The 24,379-nt window shown below is 42.2% G+C and overlaps 1 protein-coding gene and 1 pseudogene across 1 annotated transcript in view; both read right to left on the bottom strand.

Annotated features, from left to right (window-relative positions):
* The window catches only part of ADAM9 (ADAM metallopeptidase domain 9), a 171,467-nt gene that overhangs the window by 15,048 nt on the left and 132,040 nt on the right, over positions 1-24,379 (bottom strand). The window contains exons 12-19 of the mRNA XM_077469959.1: positions 22,581-22,752; positions 22,394-22,486; positions 21,007-21,202; positions 16,573-16,678; positions 14,652-14,835; positions 12,412-12,492; positions 11,560-11,665; positions 10,322-10,463 (exon numbers count right to left, since the gene is read on the bottom strand). Of these exons, the coding sequence (XP_077326085.1) occupies positions 10,322-10,463; positions 11,560-11,665; positions 12,412-12,492; positions 14,652-14,835; positions 16,573-16,678; positions 21,007-21,202; positions 22,394-22,486; positions 22,581-22,752 (1,080 nt within the window). The remainder of the gene's footprint in view (positions 1-10,321; positions 10,464-11,559; positions 11,666-12,411; positions 12,493-14,651; positions 14,836-16,572; positions 16,679-21,006; positions 21,203-22,393; positions 22,487-22,580; positions 22,753-24,379) is intronic.
* Positions 3,916-4,034, bottom strand: LOC143965343 (5S ribosomal RNA; annotated as a pseudogene).

The following is a 24,379-nucleotide window of genomic DNA, read 5'->3' on the forward strand; positions in this document are numbered from 1 at the left end:
CTGAGAGAAGATCCAATCTATAGCGCTTCACGAACGTAGAAAACTTGAACCACGTTGCGGCTCTACAGATCTGTTCAGGAGACGCACCAGCCCACTTTGTCTGCGGAGTTGCCGCTGTCCTGGCTGAGTGTGCTTTAATTCTAACTGGAGGCTTTAATACCCCAACCACGCAAGTCTGCCCAATGGCTGACCTTAACCATCTGGTTAGCGTACGTCTAAAGGCTTTGGAACCCTTCCTAGCCCTTGGAAGTAACACTAAAAGTAAATCAGACTTCCTGAACTGACTTTGTGCAACCAAAATAATGAAGGACACATCTTCTAACGTCCAATAAGATGTGTTCCTGTTCTCTCACTGGTTTTGAACGAAAAATAGGCAGCATAATCTCTCGGACTCTCTGAGGATTAGAGACTACCATTAGGTAAAAAGGCCAGAATGGTCTTAAAAACTGAATGGTCTGGAAAGGGAGTGCCCTAACAGAAAGGGTTTCGAGTTTACTCACTTTCCTTGCCGTAGTGATCGTCTCAAAAAGACAGTTTTGAGAGTAATCAACCATAACAAGCCAGATTCCAATTGCTGAAAAGGTTCTTTGTGAGAACCTGTAAAACTAATGAGCGACCCCGACTGGGGAGGGGACGACCAAAGGCTTGGTCTTTACCTACTTAAGGCTCTAAGAACCATACTATACCAAGGTCTGATATTAAATGCCCTTCCAGGAATACGCTAAAAGCGAAAACCTGACTCTTCAATGTTTATGGGGCTAAACCTTTATCTGCCCCTGACTGCAGGAACTCTAGAACGGCTACAAGGCTGTGCACATTGAAGGAGTTCTCTGAGCACCAGCTGTTGAACCGCCTCCATACCTTCAAGAAAATGGTCTGAGTTTCTATTTACCTGCAATTCAGAAGAGTGGCTATTAAACAGTCTGAGACCCCTTTGCCCTTCGGCAATTCCTTCTCAGTAGCCAAGCTGCAAGAATCCACCTGGGGACCGCAGATTGGACCCTGGGAAAGGAGACACTCTTAGACCGGGAAAACCCGGGGGGTTCCACTGACAGGCCCTTCAGAATGGAGAACCACGGCCTCCTGGGCCCAAGAGGTGTGATTAGAAAACAGGTAGTAATCTCCACCTGAAAACTTCCCTGACCCTGCAGGAATCAGAACGGGAGGGGAGAAAGCATAGCACTTAGAGAAACCCTAACTCTGTGCTTTAGTGTGTCTGCTCCCGACCTCCCCTCCTTTGCGTTTTCCCTTGAGAAAAAAAGAGGTCTATCCAAGGAATCCCCCAACTCTGGGTGATCCATTCGAAAAACCTCCTGCTTGAGAACCTGGTTGCTCTGAGGAAATCTAATATCAGAATTTGCTCTCCTTTCAAACAGATCACTGGAAAGACAGGATTTTAATATTCGGCCCATCTGAGGATGGCCTTCGCTAGGACCCATAAGGATCCGCTCCAGGAGTCCCCGTCCTGTCGACGTAAGCCACTGCCAAGGGATTGTTTCCATGACTCTTACATGAAGTCTCCAGAGAACTCTCTGAAAGGTCCTGAGAACCAGATCTACTGTTCTCAACTCCCTCCAATTTGAGGATCTCTTAGATTCCTTCCTCTCCCAGGTACCCTGTACCAAACAGGAGTCTAGGTGTGTACCCCAACCTAAGCCGTTCGTATCGGTTGTAACCACCCTGGATACTGGCAAACTCCATTCTAGGTCTTGTAACAAACGTGCTCCCTTTCCCAAAGGGACCTCTTTACCTGAGTTGGAACCGAAACCAAAAAGTCCCAAGACCCTTGACTGTGGTCCCAAACCTTCAAGATAAATAGTTTGCAGAGGACGGTAACATGACCCCGTCCACTGAACTGCTAGGAGCGTGGCTGTCAGTAAACTCAACCTGCCTGAGTTTTTTGACGGTTGCCCTGGAGAAACAACAGTGCTAGGTCTATCTTCTGGATCTTCTCCAAGGAGGGAAGACCTTTTGTTCTGTTGAGCCCAGCACCTACCCCAGGAAGGTGACCCCCTGGTAAGGAATTTAAGTTGGGTTTCTCTAGGTTCAGAGGCCAACCCAGGCTCACCAACAGGTCTTTTGTTACCTGTGGATCCCAAATAGACTGCGCCAGAGAAGGTACAAACAGGAGAAGATCGTCAAGACACACGATCACCGAGACTCCCCTGAGACGCAGGAATGCCAGAACTTCTACCATCACTTTGGTGAAGATACGAGGAGGAAAGGGATAGCCCAAAAGGGAAGTGTTTTGAACTGAAGGTGTAGCACCCCTACAGAAGTTATCACTGCCAGCCTAAGGAAACGCTGGTGGTTCTCTGCGATGGGAATATGCAGGTATGCATCCTTACTATCCATGCCCTGAAACAGTTTTGGTGGAAGAGGTGCCCTCACCCAGTAACCAAAACCAACGAAAGCCGTCTGTAGGTGACTAAGACACACAGACGCTTCAGGTTCAGGATGAGCCTGAACTTTTTCCAAAGGCTTGTGAACCACAAAAAAGTGAGAATAGGAGCCCTTCCTATCTATCCTGCTGGGACCTGTATTACCACTTCCTGTTCCTCTAACTCCTGAAGAGGAAAGAAGGGCACATTTTGGCAGCTCAGTGACAAGGAGTCTCAAACAGGGGGGAGTTCTGAAAACTCCCAACGGTAACCTCTTCTGATGATCCTCATCACAAACTAATTGGAGGTGATCATCTCCCACTGGGGGAGGAAGGCCCCTTTTTATATATTTCCTCTTAAGGGAAACGGCCTTTATCTTATCAGCCGTGCGATCTCGCACTGCTTCAAGACCTGGCCAAAAACAGCAGGTCTCCAGTAAAAAAGGATTACACAGAGCTTTTGCATTGGACGCCTTGACCCCCTGCCATGTCTTCAGCCTTAAGGCCCTCCAGGCTGAGTTGGTCAGAGCCGAAGATCTTGCATACATTCGCCTGGATTGAATCGAAGCAGCGTATGCCAACTCCTTAAGCAGCGTGGGAAAGGAGGATAGAAAGTCTCCTCTGCCGTCATTGCTTCATGCATTAATCTGGCTAAGCCGACACTTCATATTATGAGCCACCCCTGTGGCCGCTATGGCAGGCTTAGATATTTTCTTAAGAGAAAAAACCCATGCATCCTTCAGAAGTGAGTCCATCATTTCAAACCATAGGGTCTGAAAGTATTCCCATGTCCCCGAGGACAGGTCAGTATGCCTGGACATCTGAAGAAAGGTAGCCTCTAACCTGGGAGATTCTATTCCAGACAAGAGCTTCCTCTTCCGCCCAAGAAAAAAACCTTTGTTTTAATGCACCAGAAAAGAAAGGTTTTCCTTCGGGACCCCGCCATTTCTGATGGCATCGATCAAGACGTCATGAACCGGGAACACCCGCTTCCCCCAGGCCCTAGTACGTCTGATCGTGGGGTGACAATGCCTTCTTTTTCTCTTGTATGCCTAAAGTGGTATGAATAGCTCCCAAGAGCTTATCCACTTCATCCAGGGGGAAGTTTACATCGTGAGGTTCTTTTGGGTTCCCCACCCAAGCCCTCACCATCAGATTCCCCTGGGAGTCTGAGACGGCACTGTCAACTTCTTCCTCAACTTCCTCTCTGGAACCCTCTAGACTCTCCCTTAACCTGCAGGAGGAACATCCATCGGGTTAGGTGGAACACTCTGCTGTGCTGGTGAAAGAGTGCTCTGGAGCTGAGGCCACTGGAACTTTCACAGAAGCCGCCAGACATGCACCGTGTTCTGCTGCCTGTTTCCTGATGGCGCTCAAACAGGGACCTGAACCCTGAACCCTTAGGTTAAAGGTCTGACTGAGCTATCCGGTGCTTCAATACACTCTTAACCAAGTGCCCTGAACCAGGGATTCCCCCAAAGAGGCTCTATATGAAGGACGCTCCCTCCTAGAACCAAGGGGAGATTTGCTCATGTCCCCCATGGCACCTGGTATTCCCAGGCGGTCTCCCATCCAGGTACTAACCAGGCCCGACCCTGCTTAGCATCCGAGATCAGACGAGATCGAGCGCATTCAGGGTGATGTGGCCGTAGGCCTCTGAGACATAGAGATAAAAGAGCAGCATAAAATCCTAAAAAAAGAAACACCAGCACTACTTAAGAGGACCACCGGGAGTGCCCTCCCCTAGGATCAATCTCCATCTGGATCCCAGACGCACTGCCCTTTCCCCCGACCACCTAGGGGGAAAAAACACCAGTGGAGCTACTGGTTGTAAGGTAAGGGAACCCCTCGCCAGGGCTTTTACCTTTGAGTGGCTGGTGCCGTTACTCCTGGAGCTCCTGAAGCCACTGCTTCGGACATTCTCCTGTTGAGGAAGAGTGGTACGAACGTGCCTCCAAAGCTACCTGTGCAACTTAGAAGAGAGGCTGCACCAGCCGAACGCTTGGTCCTCCTTCCGTCCGCGTCCGGAACCGGAAGACGCGGGTTCAACGAAGACGTCCGCCCCCACCAGAACTGACTTTGCCCGTCATCTGGTCCGGCCTCCAGCTCCAAGCCGACTGCAAACACAGGGGGACCTAGGACGTCCTGTTGCAGCGCCCCACTGGGCGAAAACGAATGGATGGACCTCCCTAAAACTTCCTGCTTTCCCCAAGCGAAGATTAGAGTGCGTGTAAAAAAGGTCAGTACAAGAGTTCAGCTCCCCAGCCGACCGGACTGCCTATCCCGTTGAAGCACCCTCCTGCGGGCGAACGAAGGGATGAACCTCTAAAGACTTCCTGCTTTCCCCAAGCGAAGTTTAGAGTGTATGGACAGTACAAAAATTCAGCTCCCCAGCTGAAATTCAGCTTACCAGCTGGCCGGACTGCCGAAAGTAGACCGATAGACGATCGGACTGCCGAGTGGGGCCAGAGCTCCGCTCGGATAGTTTCAGTCTCTCCAACTGATTCAGCTAAGGTTCCTTAGCGGTGTCTCCCCACCGGAGGAAACACCATAACTGAGGAACGAAGGGAGGAGGAGGCTTAAATCATGAAAATGAAGGCGGTGATTCCTAAGAGGGGAGGAGCCAGTGTCTCTCAAAGGTGGCTGTCCTGAAAGACGATTGGGGAAAAAGAACAATATAAAACACATGTAAACTTTAAAATACTATTGAATACCACATTTAAAGTGCATTATGAAGTTCAATTAAGTGTAAATCTTAGTGCTTGATCAATGATAAACTTTTTCATCCAAGCCGTGTAGTATCTAAAAGCAGCCATCAATCATCCACCACAAATATAAATAAAGTGTGCTATAACCAGGATATTCCAGGTGCTTTTTAAATCCCTCCGTGCCCCCTTAGTTGGGACTGACTCACCAAATACAGAGGACCTTTATATCATAAAAGGTCTTACAGCACTTTTCCCAAAGGACAATATACACCTCCTTAGGCAAAATCTGTCCTACTTGAGGGGCTTTAAACATCCAGCAATCCACATTAGTGCATTAAACAGAGAAAAACAGAAGATATACTTCATAGTGTAAATGTTTACCTTTTTAATACATTAAAATAAGTTAAAACATTTACAGTCTTTTGGTGCTATTCCAGAACCAGCGCCTAGTTTTCTGTGCATGCTGATGTCACTTACTTTGTTCAATGTGTTTTATCACAGCAGATGTCATCAGGAGCTGTTCCTGATGAACTGTGTTGTAATGAAATGTGTCTGTGCCTGGACGGTACAAAAAGGCTGGAGTTTTGTCCAGGACCACAATGGATCTTTATTCACCCCTGATGACTGATGTACACCACGGCAATGACATTATACAATTGGAGAATTCACAAATCTGAGACCGGAGAGTCTGCAGTTTCTCCTGTGGAAGAACACTCTGATCTGAGCAGTGTCCAGGACTAAACCTAGATACTGCAAATTATGAGTCTGTTCCAGTGACTGACATTTTGCCCAACACTGCCTGCTCTGACTATTCCCTCAGTAGGTGGTGGTCCAAGTATCCAACAATGGAGCCACTATCGTGTAAGCAGGGATAATACTGGGACCAGTGCCTTGGTGAATACCCAAAGGTGCAAACGAGAGGTCAAAGAACAAGTCCATAAATTGGTTTTACAGGGGCCCCACAACACAGTGTAGGAATCTCTAGTGTGCTGTAGAGATCGGGGTAAGTATCCTTGATGTCTACAAAAGATAGAAAGCCTACCTGGTGAAAGGAAGCCAAAACAGATTCAGTGGATTCCATGTGGAATTTCTGGACCTGGATAAAGATATTTAGAAGTTTGAAATCCAAGATTGGGCAGAAACCACCTTTGGGTTTCGGAATGGTGCATAAAGTTGGAGTAAAACCCCTGAAACCATTCTGCCACTGGAAATGGGGCAATGACACTTTACGCCAGAAGACCCGAGTGGGCTTGATGGAGATCTTCTAATCTTTGTGGTAAGGTTGTAGATGAGAAACGAGAGGGGGTAAAAGAGTGAAACTCTAGTTCTTAGCCTTGGTATAGCACTTTCTGTTCCCAAGCTTCTGAGTTGCCAGTGTCCACAGGGGTTAACAGACATCCCCCACTCTGGAATGTGGGGGTACAACCTTCATGACAAGGGAAGCTTTTAGAAGGATTTGGCAGATTTTGAGTGCCAGACCTTGCAGGTTGATTGGAAACCAAGCTTTGGGGGGAAGGGGGGGTGGGTCTTAACAAGGAGATTTAGAAAATGTCCCTTCTCTTTTTTCACTCCTCCCAAGTCAAAAAGAGCGATAAGACTTTTGCCATCAGCTGCATCCTCGATAATAGTATCAGGAGCTAGTTAAAGAGATGTCCCTCAAAAACCATGCAGTACCCACAAACAACAGTAATGCCTTAGCATGTAATCCAGCATCAGGCGCTGATAGTACATGCACAATGAAAGTTACTGGTGCTCCTCTGGGTGTGAATGCATTGGAGACAGAAGGTATATCAGGGGCCATCAATTAAAGTTGTGGACCGCTATGCTGTGGATTGGTGGCTAACTGTGCTTCATGAACCTCTTATAATGTGGAGGTTAGATTTTGGTAAGGGCTCTGTGTTGGTGGTGAAAATCTCTCACTCAGAGGTGCAACAATCAAGGAATTGGTTTTCTTATGCCGACAGCAGTGGATGGACTCTTTCACTTGGTCATTCATGGACATTTAAATTTTTTTTTGCACGTTATATATTTTTTGGAACTTTAATATTTGTGACACTTTATGCAGTATACTGAAATTGAGGTTATTTGAATTCATATGCATATTTACACTTTATTTACGAATCGATGCCTATATGAATTAGCACACAGTAAACAGCTTATGGTTCTATGAATTGTGTTTGTTGTTTTCTGATCTTTTATATGAATTGAGCACTTTTAACACTTTCTGTGATGATTTCACGGGATAGAGCACATTTTATGTTTTGTAGTTTATTTGTATCCTGTATTCAGATAGAGGAGGTAGCTGCAGTCTTGCCCATAATTTGAACACCAAGCACAAGGTTTTTCTTGTTGCTTTGCAGTACATTATCCTGAGCTGGTCTAAAGATTTTTCGTTTGTCAGTACCCAAGCCTCCAGTAGGTGGCAATATATCCCAAAATGTTTAAGTTTGTCTTTGCACGCAACACCCCCCCCCCCCCCATGAACAAAAAGGAAATTACATTTGTGTTTTATAATACAAAAAAGTGAAGAGTTGATTGAACAATTTTAAGTAAAAATAAATAAACCAGTTGCGCTAAGAGTAATTTCTCTGTAATAGAGAAGAGGTCAACACCTTAGGACACTAGGACTGAAGAAGTGGGTTCAGGTTATAGGGGGACACCCAGGGGGCTTGTCTTCAAAAGCTTTGCCAGTGTGCAATCACCTGAAGGTATGAGCCTATAAACCCATGAAGAAACAAATCTTTGTTCTTAGGTTTATATACTTTAAAGCTTAACTCTGGGATAAGCAAATATTGAGGAAAATTAACAAAGTTGTGGGGAAGCACAAGCTTGCACTACTCTTCTAACCATACAAAACAGAGCAGATGCTGCTTCAATTTAACACAAGGGGTGCAAGCACCTTTGTTAATTAAGAGCGATTAGTACTTCTGCCGTGTCTGTGACAGGCAGCACAGATAAAATGAGAGCTGGAGCTACATGGTCCAATCTCTCTGCCATTACTACAATGAGGAGGGGGGTTGTTAAACCTTCAGGCTCAGTTTGTGTATTGTAATCTGTGCACAAACAGAGAGGGGGATGTGAGCTGTCTATTAACAGCTCACATCCCATACAACAGGTCACACCTGATGTGAATCTGTGGCTTTTTTTATATGTAAAATTAGGCACAGAACTTTGCTAGTTTCACTCAGGAATAGGTCAGTCTACTTAGCTAATGTGGCACATGCCACTCCTGACAGTTTCCTGCACCATTATAACGGTGCAGGAAGCTTAAAGCAGAACCTCATCCTAAAAAGGGAAGTTCCAATTTAGGCCCTCTTTCCCCCTCACCATCTGTTTTTGCCACTTTTTGGAGAGGTGGGGGGGAAGTGGGTACCTTGTTTAGACTTCTGGTGGGATCGCTGTGGGGGGGGAGTTCTCCCCCATCTCCTGCAGCCTTCTGGGAAACATCACAGGTCCCAGAAGGCTGCAGGGCCATTCACAAAGCACAGTGCAGGTTGCCCATGCACAGTGGGCAGCTGGCTGTGAAGCCACCAGCTATCACAGCTGGCTGCCCAAAATAAACACTCTGACAACGGGACTCAAAGTGAAAAAGCAGTTTGGGTGATCACAACGCTGGACCCCTGGATAGGGGAGTGTCCTTGTGTTAAAAGTATTTGTAGCTGCTGACTTATTATTTTTTTTAATAAGGCTGTAGAACCCCTTTAATTCCCAGGATTCTCTAAATACAAGAGGCATGGGTAATCTTAATTAATTTCTGATGTGCTTTGTATATTTTTTCCAGATGTGTGCAGTAATGTAGCTGTTCCTCTGTGCAGGAGTTTCCTGTAATAAAATCGATCATTGCTACTCTCTCTCTCCTGGTGAAGGGCAATTGGTCTTCTATCCACCCCTTTCTCTAGTTCTGTAGGCAGCCTGTAATGAATGGGCCTGTGGAGCCCCTTTCTTTTCTTTGTGCTGTTTATATCCTGTACAGAGAGCAGAACTGTGATGATATCACTGTAACTTTTAGAAGGTAATAATTGTGTTTGTTTGGTGCAAACAAAGTGGATTTACAGTGCCTTGAAAACAAATTCATACCCCTTGCAATTGTCCACATTTTGTCATGTTACAACCAAAAACGTAAATGTATTTTATTAGGAATTTATGTGATGGACCAGCACAACGTGGCACATAATTGTGAAGTGAAAGGAAAATGATAAATGGTTTTCAACATTTTTTACAAATAAATATCTGAAAAGTGTGGCGTGCATTTGTATTCAGCCCTCTTGGTTAGTTCAACAAGCCCCCTTAGTGAACCAACTGCATCATGAAGGCCAAGGAACACACCAGACAGGTCAGGGAAAAAGTTGTGGAGAAGTTTAAAGCAGGGTTAGGTTATAAAAAAAATATCCCAAGCTTTGAACATCTCACAGAGCACTGTTCAATCCATCATCTGAAAAAGGGAAAGAGTATGGCGCAACTGCAAACCTACCAAGACATGGCTGTCCACCTAAACTGACAGGTCGGGCATGGAGAGCATTAATCAGAGAAGCAGCCAAGAGGCCCATGGTAACTCTGGAGGAGGTGCAGAGATCCACAGCTCAGGTGGGAGAATCTGTCCACAGGACAACTATTAGTCCTGCACTTCACAAATCTGGCCTTTATGGAAGAGTGGCTAGAGGAAAGCCATTGTTGAAAGACAACGACCCTAAACATACATCCAGAGCTACAATGGAATGGTTTACATCAAAGCATATTCATGTGTTAGAATGGCCCAGTCAAAGTCCAGACCTAAATCCAATTGAGAATCTGTGGCAAGACTTTAAAATTCCTGTTTACAGATGCTCCCCATCCAATTTGACAGAGCTTGAGCTACTTTGCAAAGAAGAATGGACAAAAATGTCACACTCTAGATGTGCAAAGCTGGTAGAGACATCCCCAAAAAGACTTGCAGCTGTAACTACAGCGAAAGGGGGTTCTACAAAGTATTAAGTAGTAGGGGGGGATTGAATACAAATGCACGCCACATTTTTCACAAATTTATTTGTAAAAAAAATTGAAAAACATTTATCATTTTCCTTTCTGAGGTAGTTCGATAAGGCAGTGCAAAAGTCATGTAATTAGTGCAGTAATGTATCAGAATGAATCGGTTTGCAGAAGTGCTACAGGAAACTAGTATCTGACTGATGCCTTCGTATATTCGTACATAGGTTATTACACTTGTCTAACTGTATTAAGTCAGTATTTTACTTACTCATTCTCCTGAGATCTCTTCTTCCTGCAGAATCTCCGTTTAAGACTATTTCTTCTCAAAAATACAAAGGCTCCCAGCGCCAGAAGTGGGACGATCAGGAAGAAGAAAACCAGCAGGCCATCCCTTAGAGATGTGTCTTTATCTGTGACGAAAACACAAAAGAAGGCACTGTTGGGGACAAGGACTCCACGTGTGGTGAGTGTTCACCATCTATTTCCAGTGCATCACTTTTTAAAGTGCATTTTCATTTTTGCATTTATGTTTAAGACGCCCTACTATATGTCTGTTATGTGTTTCCATCAAACAGCATCCTTCTAGTTGTTTCTTTGGAACAGGTTAATACATAGGTCACTTGCAACGTGTTATGAACAATTTTAAAGTACAATTATAGGGACAAACTGAGTGACAGTTTATTTTAAGCACACAATGTACCACCCAAGCATGGAGGTCTTTAACCCTTTGTTAGGACAGACTGTGCGCAAATCTAATTTATAACAGATAATGAGGTCTGGTAGCACAGTACGGATAGGGTTAAAAGTGGTTCTAAAAGTACAATTTTTTTTTTCCTTGCTGCATTCTATTTGCCGGACTCTGCCCACACAGCCACATCAGTTTCCTGTGAATATATAAACTACAACTACCGTCATCCACTGCAGCAGATGTACTTGTAGTTTACGGCTCTGTTTCCACTATTGCAATCCCAAAGTCGCGTGATTTACAGTGCAACTTTGCAATGCAATGTCATGTGACCGGTGAAAACCATGTGAGAACAAATCGCAAAGTCGGGAATAAAGTAGTGCAAAAACCTTTTTTTGGAGCCGCTGCGACTTGAGTTGCACCAATCAGAAAAAGGACCATTGAAATACATGGGTTTTGACTTGTCATGTGACTTCAGATGTGTCAACTCATGTAACAACTTGCAGTAGTGGAAACCGAGCCTGATTGAACTGCGGTGCAATGATCAGCATGCCTGTAGTTCATTCACGCTGCCTACAGCTCTGCAATGACAGCCAGTATGGAGGTACAGGTAACAGAGCTGCAGGAGCCCGACATTGCACCCATGATCTCCTGATTATAGGTACAATGCTTTCTAGGCTCCTGTTTTAAAAAATAATAAATGTACATTTTTTTCACCTTCAAAAAAGACGTGCATTTATTATTTTTTATTGAAATATGAACTTAGCCTTTACGTTTTCCCATGAGATGGTCCTCAAACAGTAGAGTCAAAATTATCATACCATTATATGTAGGGCCGCTGTCGATACTTCCACCAAAGCCCTTCTTCTTGCAGTCAGGGTAGGCCCAGCCATCATTACAGTGGCAGTTCTTGTTGCTGTTACACACCTGAGAAAAGAAAAACATCCTTTGTTTTATTCAGACAGTTACTGGTAGTTAGTAGGTGGTTCTGTGCATGAGTGGTGGCGATTGCACCCCCTTTGGAGGTTTGGGCTGCTACCTTACTAGTAGGACAGGGCCATCATTTCAGCAAAACAGTGCTTGAATGGGGAGGGAGGAATGCCCCTTGTCCGGAAAGATGCATGCTTTTATACTTTCAAAGATTGTAATCTCATATCATTCTTTTATTCAGAGCAAAGTAACCGATTAAATAGTGTTATTGATAAAAAAAATTGTGTCACTCTTTCATTTTCACTTTCATAAAAGGGCACTGCATCTGGTACACTTTCTGTGGCCATTCTCTTAGTGATATGTAACTAATTTAGATATGACCAATCAGAAACAAGGGACTCAAAATCAATTAAAAAATATTCAACAAAGCAACACATACGATACTGGCTGAAAGCATGAGTTATCAGAAACAATAATTGAATCCATCTGGGTTACAATCTGTTGGCCAACACACATGCAGATATTTGTTTTATTAATCACGAACCGGTACTAAAACTCCAACAAGACCAATCTACTTGTCAGGGTCAACCCCCCCCCCCCCTGCAGTGCGAGAGAATCCCCCACTGCAAGAGTAGTTTTTCATTTTCCCCTTCAGCTTTAACAGAACAGCTAATATCTGTACACTGCAATGGTCTTGAAGGGAATACAGGGTAGGGCGTAGTTTGTGAATACAACATACTTACCCCGTTACCTCCACATTTCTCCTGCACATCACAGTCATACTTCAGTACTGACACATCAACACACTGGAAATTCTGGCAAATCTGAAAAAAAGCAAACAAAAAACAAAGATTAGAGAACCAGATCTGAGGCCTGGTTTACAACAGTGATTTCAGATGCCATTTGAGTTGCACAGAATCACATCACATTGGAAATCACACTCAAGGTGCCCGTTTACATCAATGAGGCAAAGAATGGTGGGATTTTGAGAAAAGGGTCACTCTGTACCACTTTGGTGGTATTCTAGGGCAATTTTGGCCCCAAATGCTTCAATCGGAATGCAGCAAAAATGCATGTACGGTAGAGCTGCACGATTCTGGCCAAAATTAGAATCACAATTTTTTTGCGCAGAATAAAAAGATCACGATTCTCACGGCGTAAAATCTTTCACATTATACAAAAGAAATTGAGCTAACTTTACTGGTTAGTTTTTTTTTTAATTCATTAAAAGTCAAATTTTTTCCCCAAAAATTGCATTTGAACGACTGCTGCGCAAATACAGCATGACATAAAATATTGCAACAACCACCATTTATTCTCTAGGATCTCTACTAAAATAATATATATATATATATATATATATATATATATATATATATATATATATATATATATATATATATATATATATATATATATATATATATATATATAGATATATATAAAAAATGTTTGAGGGTTTGAAGTCATTTTCTAGCAAAAAAAAAAGCAGAACCCACTTTTAGAACTTTTCTCAAAATGATTATTATACCATATAGATAAAGCATTGTAATTTTTTTTTTTGTCTCCTTACCCAAATACTTCTGTTTTGCATCCAGTTTCCGGCTTCTGAGACCCGCAGATATGTCCGTCATATCCGGTGGCGCACTGTCTCTTGGGAGTTTTGTGTCATAATTCCCAGGAGTCAGTGTGGATGGCAGCTGCTCGTGATCACGATATTTCGAAACTGGAAGTGACGTGATGACGACAGTTGCCATCACAACAGTGATGGGCACTTCCAACGACTGAGCCAGTTGTGACTGCAAAGTCAGAAGTTGATGACGCTGTGAGCCAAACACACTGTGCATGTGCAAGAACGGAGGTTGCATGCTGGTCGCTCAGCAGCAATGTATCCCGGAAGATAGTGCTTGTGGCCTTTATATGCCCACAAGCAAAATGGAACACGCCAGGAGACAAAAATAAAAGATATCTTTTGATTGCAAATCGCCAATCGAGCTGCGATAGATCATAAAAACGTGAGTTCTAATTCAAAGATATTAATCTTAAAAATAAAAATAATTTTTTTTATAAAATTGTATACAGTTGGAACTCCGCTTTAACTTGAAACCAACAAATGTCAGAAAAAGGTTTAGTGTTTAAGTGGTTAAACTTCCCTCATTTACACACCAAATTGTATTCCTTTGATCTAAAGGACAAATTGTTACAATGTTTACACTGAAGTTCCGGTTCTGCTAAAAAATGTTGCGATTCTTGGCAGACTGCAGTTTTTTTGTTTTGTTTTATTTTTCCTTTCTTTTGATGGCTGTCGGCTTTAGCAGAGCAGAGAGAATTCTCTGCATAGAAGAATCTGGAAATACTTTGTCAAGATCGCAATGGGGATAACAATTCTTAACGATTAATCATGCAGCTCTAATGTACAGCACCTTCCGGCATCCTAACAGCCAAGGACTCACCTCTGCTGTCAAACGGGTATTCCTGGCTAACAGCAGAGTGTAACAAAGGAGCCTGTCCATGAAAAGAAAAAAAATAATATTCTGTAGGGGTCCACACAATCTATACTAGGTCCTCTAGGTCTGGTATGGATTTTAAGGGGGGACCCCACACCAGAAAAAAGAAAAAGGTGTAGGGTCCCCCCTAAAAATCCATACAAGACCCTTTGAGTCTGGAATGGGTTTGAAGGGGGGCGCATCAACAATGCGTGAGAACATACGGTAATCAGATTGCACTGCATAATTACACTGAAAGCCAGATCAAATTGCAGGAGCACTAGTGTGAACCTAGCCTGAATGTACCCAGTGACTGCTTATATTTACAGAATAGTATTTATAGATATACAGAGAGATCACATCAGAAAAGAGCAGTACCACCGGTCAGGTCACATGTAACCGATATACTAAGAAATAAACAAGGCGTTCACAATCTACAGATTTGAAATAGAGAATTCAATAAACACATAGTGAGCAGATGTTGGTCCACTACTTACTTTGCCATTGTCACATTTGGTGCCCTCATTGACCATAGCAGGATCTGGGACATCGGTGCCCAGCTGGAAATCCACTCCCCAGCATACGGTGCCCTGGATGGTAGACTTGATAACTGCTGGTTCAATACCAAAGACAGGCATGGTGTCTACATTCTCACACTGCAGCTTCCCACACATAGCATTCCTATAGTACAGGTTAGCACAAAGAGTAATGACATACAGTAAGGGTCTGGGAAATATAGGCAGTACCCTTCCCTACAGAAATTTATTGAAGTCAATGCGTTAAAGTGGAACTAAGGGAACAATGACAAATATACTGCAATCTGTCCTGACAGCAGTTTGTTTTTTCTGAGTGCTCTCCTTAACATAGTTGTATTAACTGTCCAGCAGATTGAGTATGTTTCTACTTCCTTTAATAGGTCAAGTTGACCAGCAAAAGTTTCATTAACAGGGGTTGTAAGAAACCTTAAAACACGGATTTTGTGGTCAGAAAATTTTAGATCAAGCTCTCAAACTTTGTGTGTTGGAAATTCAGATGGAAAAAGTCCGATAGAGCCCACACACGATCGGATTTTCCAACAACACGATCCGATCGCACATTTTCCGTCGGAAATTCCGACTGTGTGTACAGGGCATAACAGGGGGGCTTAAAGTCAGCCCTGCAGATTTGTACTTGGCTCATTTGATGCCTGTGGTATCTGTGGTCAGATACTATGCTACCAGCAAGTAAAATCATTGTTTCCTAACCTTCCACAGATAGAACATTGCTCCCGCATGTCATCAATGTAAAGTGTGCCACAGATTCCCCTATCCACAGAAGGGAGGTGGATGGAGCAATCTGCACCGCTCCAGCTGCTGATCGAATTAAAAATTTTCAACATCCCGTTTGACAAAAGTGGAATATTAGATTGACTCCTGTGGAGCGGGAATGGCAATAGATAAATCGAAATTTGGCCAAACCACGCTGAACCAGCCGAATTTCAATCCATCTACAGCCAGCTTAAAGCAGAACGTCATTCTCTCAATCACCATTGACTGTTTTAAGTCCTTATGCTGCTAGCAATAGTAAACAGATAGGAAAGTATATATTTACTGGTTTTAAACTTTCTTTTTCGTCAGTTACTTCCTGGTTTCTCGTGTGGGTTGATGTCATACATCCCAGGATTTGACGAGGGGTTTTCTCAGCTAGGCACAAACTGCTGCCCGCATGCCTGAGCGAAGGGTAGATGGATTCCAGGAAGTAAATGCTCCATGAATCATCTGCCCTTACTCAAGATGACCATGGCCAGAAATGCTAGGGGTGTTTTTCAAAGTGATTTCTCAACAAAATAAAGCATGGAGACATGGATGGATGGGGGAGTTTGCTTTGAATATTAAAAATGAATAAATTGTGCTTTTGGTGCTCAGATGCAGTGTAGTTACACTTTAGGTCTATGATGCATTTTTTCGCAGGCAATCTGGCAATAAATCTCTTACAGGTCAAGGATGTTGTAAAAAAACGCATTTATGAGGGGAACTAACTGTATTGAGGAGGTTCTAGGGGTATTATTATGTAAAACTGAACTTATGCTATGCTTGGATTTTTCACTGGATCTGCAAAACCATAGGGGGAGGTTAGGTACCCTGTAAAAAAATTGTTTACCTAGGGTGGATAAAAATCAATGTAACCTGACAGCTTATTCCTCTAAATGGGAAACCTTCATTTTGTTTGCAAATATTAAAGATTCTAACTACCAGCAAGAATGAGTCCTTACATTTAAAGAGTACCTGTCATTTCAGGTACCTGAACAACAAATGCTCAAATTACTCCAGACAATTGATAAGTATATGCTCAGTGCTACAGTCCACAACCTGTTGTCCTTTACATGTTACATTACAGGCTTTGAAGCAATATTTTTCAGTTCCCAATACAGTTACTTGCCTGGCATCACATGATTTGTACACATTGCCATGTAAACCACAGTTCCCGAATCGGTCCCCTTTGGAGTTTACTTCTCGGAAACAAACAGGAGCAGCTGCCTTTGCCTCTACAAAAAAAAAAAGAAGGAACGATTAAATGAATAAGCCTTTACCATCTTGGCGAAAATCCAAACATATTCTATCAACAGAAACAAAAAATATATGTAGGTAGTAGTGTATTACATGTGCACATACCCACAACTGTCCTCAATAATACTTCAAAATTAAAAATAGGAAGGAAAGCACTCACGTTATCACATCCAAAAGTTTAGGGGGAACAGAGAAGAAGAGAGGATACTTGGTAGGTATGCTTTAGTCGGACTTTAAAGACATATGAAACAATTAGCAAGATATATAAAAATAATGTTTATTATGAACATACAATACATGTATAGAGCAATCAGGGGTTAAAAATATCAAATGAACAGAGTATACAATGAGTCCTTGTGTATTGACACGTTTCACCAATAGGCTTCTTCAGGACACAATCAAGGTATTCAAGGTAACAAAAAAAAAAAAAAGAGAACAAATCTCACTGTCTTGCAGGAGAAAGCCTCATATACAGGTGTCCAAGTAGTATAGATGAAAGACTACCAACAGGAGGGGTTATTTCCTGGTGTTAATATACAGACTATTGGAAATAGCCAAATCTGATAATCAAAAATAGTAACCAAATGGTTCGTAAACAGGGGCAGAGCACTGCCAAACAGAGTGATCCACGGCCGATAGCCACATCATAGGGTACTAGGGAAACAAAGCTGCGTCGATACACAAGGACTCGTATACTCTATCATTTTATATGATTTTTAACCTCCAATTGCTCTATGCATGTATTGTATGTTCATAATAAACATGGTTATTTTCCTATAGCTTGCTAATTGTTTTGTATGCTTTTAAAGTCTGACTAAAGGATACCTACCAAGTATCCTTCTCTTCTCTGTTCCCCAATACTTCAGCCTTGTGCAGCTAAGTGTGTCCAAGGCCCTGTGTGATCATGTTCCGCTGTGTGTGTGTCTATAAAACTTGTACTAAAAAAAAAAAAAGGACTTCTGTGTTAAAGCTCAACTCCAGGGAAAGTAAATGTGCTCCCTTGCAGTGAGACCCTCCCATTACAAGGGTTAAACGTTAATTTACAACTAGCAGAATATAACTTTGACTTAGCCGCTCCTCTGTTGTAAGACCCACAGCCTCTTCTCCCTTAATGTCCCTTCAGCTGCAGGATCTCTGACCTTATCAAGATAAATGCAGGATCCAAAGCCCTGCACTGTAATGCAGGGGAGAAGAGGAGAATGCCAGCTGCTGCAGGAATAGAGGATCAGATAAAACTGCTTTCCCCAAGATCTAAACAAGTATTTAACCTTTGCTATGCGGGGACACTTTTGTTTTCCCTGGAGTTGAACTTTAAAATGTGGTCAGTTGCTGCAATCTGCATTCTTTCTTAATAAAACTTTACTGAGCAATGCCCATGTACACTAAACCTAAAAAACAGTGTACAAATGCATGTATAAACAAAGGTATATATATATATATATATATATATATATATATATATATATATATATATATATATATATATATACACACACATACACACATACACACACACACACACACAGGCCACTTCATTAGATACATCTTGCTAGTACTGGTTTGGACCCCTTTTTGCGATCAAAGCGGTGTTAATTCTTCGTAGCACAGATTCACCAAGGTGTTGGAAACATTCCTCAGAGATTTTGGTCCATATTGACATGATAGCATCACGCAGTTCCTTCAGATTTGTCGGCTGCACATTCAGGATGCGAATGTCCCCTTCCTCCACACCCCAAATGTGCTCTATTGGATGAGATCTGGCGACTGTGGAGACCATTGGAGTACAGTGATCTCATCATCATGTTCAAGAAACCAATGGTGAGATAATTTGAGCTTTGTGACATGGTGCATTATCCTGCTGGAAGGAGCCATCAGAAGATGGGTACACTGTAGTCATAAAGGGATGGACATGGTCAGCAACAATACTCGGGTAGGCCGTGCCTTTAAACGATGCTCAATTGGTACTAAGGGGCCCACAGTGTGGCAAGAAAATATCCTCCACACCATTATACCACCATAACCAGCATGAATCGTTGATACAAGGCAGGAAGAATCTGCTATCGTGTTGTTTAGGCCAAATTATGACCTTACCATCTGAATGTCACAGCTGAAATCGAGACTCATCAGACCAGGCAACGTTTTTCCAATCTCTTATTGTCCAATTTTGGTGAGCCTGTGTGAATTGTAGCCTCAGTCTCCTGTTCTTGGCTGACAGGAATGGCACCCGTTGTGGTCTTCTGCAGCTGTAGCCCATCTGCATCAAGGTTCCATGTGTTGTGCATTCAGAGATGGTATTCTGCATACCTTGGTTGTAACGAGTGGTTATTTGAGTTACTGTTGCCTTTCTATCATCTCAAACCAGTCTGCCCATTCTCCTCTGACCTCAAAGTCACTTAAAACCCCATTCTTCCCAATTCTGATGCTCGGTTTGACTATCTGGAAAGTACTGGCTGTGTGGTACCATGTGACAACAATCGCCCATACTCTTCATATATGTCTGGGCTATGGGATAGAGCGGCAAGACATCCAAGCCCGGCTAAATTTTGCAAAAACACATCTGAAGTCTCCCAAAAGTATGTGGGAAAATGTATCATGAGCTGATGAATGAACTTTTTGGCCATAATTCCAACGATATGTTTGGCGCAAAAAACAACATTACACATCACCAAAATAACACCATACCCTCAGTGAAGCATGGTGGTGGCAGGATCATGTTTTGGGGCCATTTTCTTCAGCTGGAACCGAGGCCTTAGTCAAGGTAGAGGGAATTATGAACAGTTCCAAATACCAGTCAAACCAGACAAACCAGTCAATATTGACATAAAACCTTCAGGCATCTACTAGAAAGCTGAACATGAAGAGGAACTTCATCTTTCAGCATGACAACGACCCAAAGCATACATCCAAATCAACAAAGGAATGGCTTCAGCAGAAGAAGATTAAAGTTTTGCAATGGCCCAGCCAGAGCCCAGACTTAAACCGATTGAAAATCTGTGGGGTGATCTGAAGAGGGCTGTGCACAGGAGATGCCCTCGCAATTTACACAGATTTGGAGGGTTTTTGCAAAGGAGAGTGGGCAAATATTGCCAAGTCAAGATGTGCCATGCTGATAGAGTCATACCCAAAAAGACTGAGTGCTGTTCTAAAATCGAAAGGTGCTTCAACAAAGTATTAGTGTGCACAATTATGCATAACATGTATCTGATTGAATATTTCAATAAAAATTCCTTCTGTAAAAAAAAAAAAAAAAAAAGGGGGGGTGCACAATTATGCAACCATATTTTATTTTTTTATTTTTATTTTCCGCCACCTAAAAGATATCAGTGTGTTGTTCAACCGAGTTGTACAGTTTATAGGTCACAATAAAGGTGGAAAAAGTTCTGAAATTATTTATCTTTGTCTCCTTTTTTTTTTATTACAGAAACCTGACATTTTAACAGGAGTGCGTAGACTTTTTATATCCACTGTGTATATACAGTTGTGCTCATAAGTTTACATACCCTGGCAGAATTTATGATTTCTTGGCCATTTTTCATAGAATATGAATGAGAACACAAACTTTTTTCACTCATAGTTTGTGTCTGGCTGAAGCCATTTATTATCAATCAACTGTGTTTACTTTTTTTAATTTATAATGGCAACAGAAACTACCCAAATGACCCTGATCAAAAGTTTACATACCCCAGTTCTTAATACCGTGTATTGCTCCCTTTAACACTAATGACAGCTTGAAGTCTTCTGTGGTATTAATGAATAAGGCTCTTTATCTTCTCAGATGGTAAAGCTGCCCATTCCTCTTGGCAACAAGCCTCCAGCACTGGATGAAAGATGCAAGGGTCTGTCAGGAGTCCAGAAACTCATTGACCTTTTATACACACACTTATTACAAGCAAACGGATCACAGGTGAGGATAATTACCTTTAATAGCCATTCAAACCCCTTTGTGTCAACTTGTGTGCATGAAAGCAGGCCAAAATCACCAGGGTATATAAACTTTTGATCAGGTAATTTGGGCCATTTCTGTTGCCATTATGATTTAAAAAAAGTAAACACACTTGATTGATAGTAAATAGCTTCAGCCACACAGTAATCATGAGTGAAAGAAAAGTTTTTGTGTTATCATGCATATTCTCTGAAAAATGGCCAAGAAATGATCAAATCTGCCAGGGTATGTAAACTTATGAGCACAACTGTAATTATATATCATTTGAATAACAAGGTTTGACTAAAGTGTGCATACAGACTCAACACAAACAAGACATAGTACTGTATTTGGACATAATTTCTGGCAAGCAGGTCATCTTACTTGGTCCAAAAATTCCTTGGCACTGGCCATCGTAGTATTGGCATATGCCATTGTAGCAGTAGGCTTGGCTGTTCTGGCACAAATTCCCATTCTGAATGAATACGTCAGCCTGGCAGAATGGAGAAGAGCCATTGCAGTATTCTGGAAGATCGCATTCATTGGCCATGGCACGGCACACGGTACCACCGGGAGCAAACTGCACAGCGACACAAAATCAGTGATTAGTTCAGACAAAGAATAAAAAAAAAACAGTAAGATAGTAAAAGATAGAACAAACAAGAGAGTAGTGTTAGCCCACATACACATCAATGTTACTTTAGTCAAAAGCTGGGCATAGATGGATAGAAAGTCCCTGCTAAACCATCCAAATTTCCATCTATCTATGGCCACCCCTGCTCAAGAGAAGTCAATCAGATGATCGACTTCACTCAGACAGGACTGTTCGAAAACGGTCGGCTGCACTGCTGATCAATGTATTCTGACAGTGGAGGAGTCCCGCTGTCAGACTACAATGGCACAGTGGGAAGAATTCATCCATCTTTCTTGAGTGGCTGGGGGAATCTGTTTTTTCTTGATCAGCCCATGTATGGACATATTTACAAGCTATTATGTTTTTGCTATTTTTCATTTTGCCAATCTTCCTCCATGGTAATAAAATAAAGTCTAGGCAAAAAAAAAAAAAAGCAGCATGACACTGCGTGCCCAAAATATCCACAAAATGTTAACTTATATTCAGGTAAATATGAATGATTCATATTTACCAATTACAGCCAGCAGATGGTGAGCTCAAATCCAGAATAACAGCGTTCAGAGCTGGGGAGATCAGATTATACAGAATGCTGATCCCCCATTCTCCTAGCTGAGCTAAACTAGACTCGACCCATCCTATTCAGCTCAACACAGGCTTGTATATATGCAGTGCAAAGATTTCTTATGAGAAAGGTTTGCATACTTTGCAAACTGTTAATACACCCTATAAGAAATGTTTAATCAATATTTTACAGGAAGAATAAAAAAAAAAAAGCACCAAAATGACTATGCCTCCCCGTGTACAGACAGTGCTTTGCCCATTTTAATTCCCCCTCCCAAGCAACATATCCTCATCTTTTATTTCCTCACCCACCCTTGTGTTAGATGGATCAAAGAAAGTGCCCAGTATTTTCCATGTGACAGTATTGGGCCATTTAACAGGCACCAGCAAAGAGTCCCTAGCCCTGTTTAGGTTACCACTTTAGCAGTTCAAGTAGCTTACATGGGGTGGCCTCTCCTGCTACTGTCAACTAAAAGATTCACGTAAACTCAATCTTTCATAAGCTATACATACACAAGCATATATGATACTATACGACACACACACACGCATATAAGATACTTCTAAGTGACTAACCCGGCAGTTTTGGCAGCAGGATCCGTAGGCGCACTGAGCTCCTGAGCGCAGCTTGCAGGTCCCATGCTGGCAGCATGGATCCTTCTCACATTCCTGCCAGAGTATTTACAACAGTTATATTGATAATTGTAATATTTGGGTTATCTAACATTTATATGAAGGATTCCATGCTTATATTCAGTCTGACCTTTTCATTCCCACAGTCGCACTCCTCCCCCGGGTCCACCAGTTTGTTCCCACAGGAGGGCGCACTGTACGACTCGTCTGGACTGGGCACATTCAGGAGGCATCCTCCACCTTTGTTCAGTGTCAGCTTCTCAAAATCATCTTCACTGCAACTGCTGAAATTCTTAGAGCCCCTGCAGAACCAGAAATAATAAGAACTGTCATGAAAATGGACTACAATAAACGTATACAGTATTGTTTACTGAGCAATTCTCAGTGAAACCTTTACAATGCCTAAGATTAACCCCTTAGGGGTAAGTGCATAAGCAAACTGGAGATCACATGGAGCACAAGGTTTTCTTTTACATGCATGGTGTGATGTGTATTCTCTATGAGGATTCTCCTATCAACCTAAGGGCTTTTGGATCACTACACTCCTGTTTATGAACTTTTCATCCTTCGGACTTTTTATTTCACTTAAGTTTAGTGTATATGTTTTATGACACACACTTAATTTTAGAGCGCTGTTAATGCGCGAGTACTGTGCATAGTGTAATTTAGGACTGTATTTGTGCATATTTTCATTATGAAAAATAGGTTACAGGAGCACCAAGTAGTGGATGTGTATGGACAATTAAAAAAATAAAATAAGGATATTGTTTAGTGTCACCTTAATGACAGCCCAGGACAAGACATGACATTTCAATAAAAAAAGTGTTCAATGCAAAAACCCTCAATTACTTATGAATCTCCCATTCTTCTGACATGCATGTAGTAATATGCCCAAACCATTATTTTTTTTATATGCTTTGATATGTTCTGCCATTTCAGTATACAAGAAATCTTAAAACTATAAAAGAATGCTTTGAATGATGCTTGCACATATATATATATATATATATATATATATATATATATATATATATATATATATATATATATATATATATATATATATATATATATATAATTGTGGGTTGGTTTTTCCTTCTCTGTTCTGTAGGCCATTGGACAGGATGCATGACTTATGACTCATAACCAGATGGACTGTTGACTCTTGTAACCTCATGATAAATGTATCTTAGGGGTCATTGATTTGTATAACCATATATTTTATACCAATACATCATTTACTAACCACTCCCCCCTCCCCTCTTTCTATTGGCACGTTGAACCATATATAAGCTGTAACACACCCAATAAGCAAGATGCTGGAAGATATAACAGGTGATGTGTCCCAGGAGGTTGCGGGCGGGGGGGAGGGGGCATACTTCCATAATTTTCACCTGAGTGAGAAAGTGGGAGCGGGTACCTGTCAGGAAAAGGCACCTGCCACCAGAAAAAAATATCTTTTGAAAATGGTAGTAAAGAGAGCAGAGGAGGATGAGCTGAACTTTCACTTTTAAACCAAGTTCTGCTTTAAATAAGTTTTTCTGCCACTAGATGCTGAAGCTCAAGAAACGCTAAGTGGCTGTTCACACCAGCGTGACTTTGAAGCCGACATTCCTGCGCAACTTCCTTGTGGCTTGCATACGACCTCTTTACCAACAGCCAATGCAAGCCGTGATGAAGTTGCCCCAAAGGAGTGCGGGAACTTTTGAGTCGCACCGATTAGAAAAGTTCCATTGCCGTTAAAGTGACTTTGTCCCAAGTAGCCTAAAGTAGTGTGCATGGACACATAGGATAACACTATTTAACTTCCAGGAGCAGAAAAAAATGCTGATAACAGCTTCTAGGAGCTATTGTGTATGGAGCCTAAATGCAATCAGAGTAGATACAGGAATCCGTCCTGATATCAGCTTCTTGGAATCCATTGTATAA

This window comes from Lithobates pipiens, unplaced genomic scaffold (genome assembly GCF_037356315.1).
Source record: "Lithobates pipiens isolate NorthernLeopardFrog02 unplaced genomic scaffold, aLitPip1_a1.2 Scaffold_8, whole genome shotgun sequence".
Classification (NCBI taxonomy): domain Eukaryota; kingdom Metazoa; phylum Chordata; class Amphibia; order Anura; family Ranidae; genus Lithobates; species Lithobates pipiens.